Consider the following 6,164-nt stretch of genomic DNA (forward strand, 5'->3'; position numbering starts at 1 on the left):
TTATTTTTCATTACAGAGTAATACTCCATTGTGTAGATGTACCACAATTTCTGCATCCATTCTTCAGTTGAGGGGCATCTGGGCTGTTTCCAGCTTCTGGCTATTACAAATAAGGCTGCTACAAACATGGTTGAGCAAATGTCTTTATTGTGTACTTGAGCCTCTTTTAGATATATGCCTAGGAGTGGTATGACTGGGTCTTGAGGAAGCGCTATTCCTATTTGTCTGAGAAAGCACCAAATTGATTTCCAGAGTGGTTGTACAAGTTTACATTTCCACCAGCAGTGGAGGAGGGTTCCCCTTTCTCCACAACCTCTCCAACACGTATTGTCACTTGAGTTTTTCATCTTGGCCATTCTGATGGGTGTAAGGTGAAATCTCAGGGTCGTTTTGATTTGCATTTCCCTGATGGCTAATGAGGTTGAGCATTTCTTTAAGTGTTTCTCTGCCATTCTAAATTCCTCTACAGAGAATTCTCTGTTTAGCTCTGTTCCCCATTTTTTAATTGGATTACTTGGTTTCCTGCTTTTCAGCTTCTTTAGTTCTTTATATATGCTGGATATTAGCCCTCTGTCAGATAAAGGGTTAGTAAAGATTCTTTCCCAATCTGTAGGCATTCGTTTTGTTTTGATGATGGTGTCCTTTGCTTTACAGAAGCTTTTCAGTTTCATGAGGTCCCATTTATTGATTGTTGCTCTTAGAGCCTGTGCTGTTGGTGTTCTGTTCAGGAAGTTGTCCCCTGTGCCAATTAGTTCTAGGGTATTCCCCACTTTTTTTCCTAACAGATTTAATATGTCTGGTTTTATGTTGAGGTCTTTTATCCACTTGGACTTCAGTTTTGTGCAGGGTGATAAGTATGGATCTCTTTTCATTTTTTCTACATGTAGACATCCAGTTGGATCAGCACCATTTATTGAAGATGTTATCTTTTTTCCATTGAGTGGTTTTGGCATCTTTGTCAAAAAGCAGGTGTCCATAAGTGTGTGGGTTTATCAGATGCTGAGACTTTAAGGCCAACTGTTGGGCAGAGTGCATGGAAATTTATGTAAGAAGTGGGAAATAGTAGGTTATGGAGAGGACAGGAACCCCACAAGGAGAGCAACAGAACCAGAAAATTTGAACACAGGGGCCTTCCCAGAGACCCATACTCCAACCAAGTACCAGGCATGGAGATAATCTAGAACCCCTGCGCAGATGTAATCATGTCAGTTTATTGTCTAAGTGGGTTACATAGTAATGGGAAGCCCCCTGAGGGGGGAGCAGCCTTACCAGGCCACAGAAGATGACAATGCAGCCACTCCTGATGTGATCTGATAGACTAAGATCAGAAGGAAGGAGAGGAGGACCTCCCCTATCAGTGGACTTGGGGTGGGTCATGAGAGAAGAGCATGGGATGGGCATGAGGGAGGGGGCTACTGCTGGGATACAAAGTGAATAATTGTAATTAATCAAAAAATAAATTAATAATAAAAATCTTTAAAAAACAGATATTTTTCTAATTCCTATTTTACAAAAATGTACAAATTAGTTAAATAGCTTGTATCAGTAAATCTCTGAGCTCCATCCTTTTTCTATAACATGAATAAATATTTTTGAACTCACTAATAGGGTGCTACATGTAAGAACTGAACTGATAACTAAAACAGAAATTTCAAGTAAATATAGTAAATATTAAAATGATGTAGCAGTGATGTAACATATTTAATGTGAATTTTTGAATCTAGGGATGTTGCTCAATGAGAGAGCTCGTACTTGTCATTAATGACTTCCTGAACTTGATCTTAAGCACAGAAAGCAAAACACAACAACAATAAGTTACTCTTGCAAACTGATTTGGGAGAACCCTCAGGATGAACATTTTAGATATTTAGATATTTTACTACATCCCATGCAAAAAAAAAAAAAAAAAAAAGGTATGGTAATAAGAAACACTGGCTTGGGTCTTCTAGAAGAGAAGTAAGTGCTCTTAACTAAGGAGCCAACCTGAGCCATGTCTCCAGCCCCAGGACTTTTTTTTTTCAAGGTGGCAGGGGTGAGGGTGGGGACAGCAGTGAGGAGGCTCATCAAGGAAGGGTACTTGTCTTTCAAGCTTGGTGAACTGAATCCAGTCCTTGAACTCACATAGAAATACCAGACCTGATGCACAGAGCTGACCTCTGACCCCATATGTGCCATGGCATGCATTCCCACACATACATCATATATACACAAAACAACAGACATTTCCTTAAAAACCCAGCAACTTCGTGTTGCTTCTGTTTAATCCTGTAAGTCACCTTGAGATGGGGACAACTGTGTATATGTATGTAATCCCAACATGGATGTATTTCTGAAAGAATACTTAAAGCTGTATCTGATCTTGTTTTTATGTATTTATATAAAAATAAATCAGAGTAAAAAAAAAAAAAAGAAACACTGGGAATAGAGTCTGTGGGAAGTTTCCATTAAGTATGGAAGAACAAAGAGAAAAGGAAGCCGCACAGAGATTTCCCTTAAGATATGAAGGTTCTTAGGAGATGGGTTTCAAAGTTGGCTCAAGCACAGAAGTACTGTCCCTACAGGGAAGAGCATGCCTCTCTTAAATGCCAAGTCTCTACGGAACGAAGACCCACTGTGGGCTAGCATGCAAAAACCATCACCTCACGTCTTTTTTATATTTGTGTGTGTGCCCTGAGAAGACACTGAGAAAGCTTCTATCTAGTTCATAGCCAAGTATATCATGCTAGGGAGCTACACAAGGCTTCTGGTGCCTCATCTGCTGGTAAGCAAGCTCAAAAGAAGACAGCACTTCAAAAAATTTAGTATATGATGAATAATTATGACAAATTAATCAAGACACCAGGGAACATGAAAAATGAATTCTATGTCATGTCTTCTTGAAATCAAAGGTTCATGTGCTTCTATAATATAGCAGGGTTAAAGGAATGAAGTAAAACATTTTCTCTCATGATGAGGTAGGTTGAAATTCCTTTATGCTGGTGTTACCATTTTTTAAAACATTTTATTGACATAGCTCCAACATCTATAAATGATAAATAGCTGGCTGGCCAAATGTCTTTTTGCTCTCAGATCGCTAGGTAAACCAGGAATGTTAAACATGCCCTCACCTCAATAGAGGAAATAAAATGCCTTTTTTTGCTTGTTTGTTTGTTTGTTTTTGTTTTTGTTTATTCCCTCAGAGGATGAGTTGGAGTTTTTTTTTTTTAAATGACATCATGACTTTTTTTCGGTATCTATGAGGGCAGACACCACCCACTTTTTGCTATAGAGGCAGACCTCACCCAAATCTCCCAGAATGCTTATCCCAGACTCTTCCTAAGAAGTCACACCTTGAGCTTTATTGTGCACCTGGAGTGGGAATGATTGTTGCCTGGAAACTTTCTCCCCAACTGTACTGTGTTTTAAATATGCTATCAAGGAACCACTGGGCATGAGATTCCCTAAGTCAGATCCAGGTTGGTGAAGTCGATCTAAACTGAGTTTTAATTCTCACTTCTTCTCAGATCACTGCCTGCACTGAAACTTGCAGAGTCACCTCCAATAAATGTAAATAATAAAAGCTGTTTTGAACCATTTGTTAATTGTAAAATTATCCAAAATGTAGATTATTCATATATGTCTTTTCTCTGTATAGGTTTGTTTGTTGAGTTTGAATGTAAACACAGGTAGTGGTAAGATAATTTTAAAAGTTTTTTTTTTTTTTGGTAGATGATTGAAACATGAATCATTCTTGTTTTAACTTGTTGAACACTAGCTTTCCAGGCTTAACTGTGTTTCTCATTTGAATGATTTTGCAATTTAGCCTTCAGAGCTTCATATCTAACCACAGACCCCTACTCTCTGTTCATGATTGTAACTGTTTATATTGCACATATTAGAGAGATGACAAAGTGTGTTTATTTAATGTCTTGGTCATTATACTTCTGAAGTGACTTCACACCGAAGTCCAAGAATCTGAGGGGTGTCTTTCCATTTAATATTATGCAATTCTAAGAATCTCTGAAATTTACAAAAGAATATCCTTGAAAAGATAGTATGAATGTTGAGAGTTTCAGGAGACACAAGTGATACAATGTCACAGTCCATAAGTTTCATTTTGAAGGCCATCTCTCAAATTCTTATCGATTTATATGTTTTCCTGTAGCAAGCACAGGATTCCAACCATTCCTAGACTCTGGCTACATCTAAGTAAAATTTATACTTGAAACAACGTTGTTAGTCCTGATGTATCTGGATGAGGTCAGCCACAGATTGCCACAGGTTCTCCATGTATCAGACCAGCAATGAAGCAATGGCAAAATGATAAGATGAGAGATGAGAACTTTCTACCTGTCCTGCCTCCTGCTACTTAGATACTTAAGCAATCATGCTAGCAAGTGACAGCAGTGTTATCGGCTTTGCGTGTTAGTGAATGACTTCATTTGCCACTAATACAGGGCAATATCACTGTGCAGCATAGTGTATGAATGACCGTTTCTGTGAGTTCAGATATAGCATCCACTATGCAGTTGTAAGAGAAAGAATGGTAGCAAATCCCTGTGATCTTATGATGGCACAATTACTTTCTATGTTCACAGATTATCTTAAAGAAGAATGGGCCTGGGAAATGGTTCTTTGGTGACTGAATTCATTCTCCTGGGGTTAACAAATGATCCTGATCTCCAGTTACCCCTGTTTTTACTCTTTCTGCTAATATATACAACAACAGCACTGGGGAATTTGGCTTTGATCATTGTAATTCCTCTGAATTCTCACCTTCACACCCCCATGTACTTTTTTCTTTTAAACTTGTCTTTCATTGACCTCTGTTATTCATCTGTGATTACACCTAACATGCTGATGAACTTCTTAGTAAGTAAGAATATTATCTCCTACATGGAATGTATGACCCAGCTGTATTTCTTTTGTTTTTTTGCCATTTGTGAGTGTTGTGTTCTGACATCGATGGCCTATGATCGTTATGTAGCTATATGTAACCCACTCTTGTATAACATTGCTATGTCTCCCAAGGTGTGCTCCTATCTTATGCTTGGTTCATACATAATGGGATTTTCTGGTGCCATGATCCACACTGGATGTATCCTGAGACTGACCTTCTGTGACAGGAACACCATAAACCACTATTTCTGTGATCTTTTTCCTTTGCTGCAACTCTCCTGCACCAGCACCTATGCCAACGAAATAGAGATTCTTATTGTAGGTGGGAAAGACATCATTGTGCCCAGTGTCATTATCTTTACCTCTTATGGCTTCATCCTCTCTAACATTCTTCAAATGAGATCCATTGCAGGAATGTCTAAAGCCTTTAGTACCTGCAGTTCCCACATTCTTGCTGTTTCTTTATTCTTTGGATCATGTGCATTTATGTATCTTCAACCTTCCTCAGCTGGGTCTATGAATCAGGGAAAAATATCTTCTGTCTTTTATACCATTGTTGTTCCCATGATGAACCCATTAATCTACAGCTTTAGAAACAAAGATGTTAAAGTTGCCCTGAGACAAACATTTAGCAAAAGGAGGTGTTCATTAAAAAAATAATGTTTATCACTATGGCTATGCTAATGAGTATTTCAGTGGATTTAATCAAAACCACTCATTTAAATCTATGTTTTTAAGCATATTCTCATTAGTAGGATATTGGGATATTTTTTGTTCTTCCAGATGTTTTTGGTGTAAATTTTTTTTTTTTTTTTTGGTGCTCTTGAGAAAACTTCCTTCATCAATTTAGGTAAGAAGAACAGTAAGTTATTAGCCCCTTTTTCATTGTCATTATGGGATGGATCCTAAAAATAGCCAATGACCTGCCAGTGTTTATACAAAGCAGCACTGCACTGCGCATGCATCATGTGGCAAGGTGCCTCTCGTTTGTGACTGTAATGAAGTGTGAATCAGATTATCTTCTACTCTTTCTTGGGCATCATTGTTTCCTTTGGAAATGCCACAGTTTTATGATCCAGGTGTTCTTATTAACTGGCTATTAAATACAATCCACATTGCAGGTGTAAGTAATATGCATTTGATCTTTTTATGTCAGTCATTTGCACTATGTTTATTTCATAAATATTATCCAGTGGCTTTTATGAGGAATGTAAGTGTAATATATATGCAGTAGGGATTATACTTCATCTCCACTCTTTATGAAACTTTGGTAGAATTTTTTATCC

General features: G+C 37.8%; 1 protein-coding gene across 1 annotated transcript; it reads left to right on the top strand.

Annotated features, from left to right (window-relative positions):
- The first annotated feature begins 4,584 nt into the window (after nt 1-4,584).
- LOC110561339 (olfactory receptor 8B3-like) lies at nt 4,585-5,538 on the top strand. The gene has a single exon (XM_021657718.1). The coding sequence runs from the start codon at nt 4,594-4,596 to the stop codon at nt 5,536-5,538; it is 945 nt and encodes a 314-aa protein (XP_021513393.1). The 5' UTR covers nt 4,585-4,593.
- Nucleotides 5,539-6,164: the final 626 nt, after the last annotated feature.

The sequence above is a fragment of the Meriones unguiculatus genome, chromosome 1, assembly GCF_030254825.1.
Source record: "Meriones unguiculatus strain TT.TT164.6M chromosome 1, Bangor_MerUng_6.1, whole genome shotgun sequence".
Classification (NCBI taxonomy): Eukaryota; Metazoa; Chordata; class Mammalia; order Rodentia; family Muridae; genus Meriones; species Meriones unguiculatus.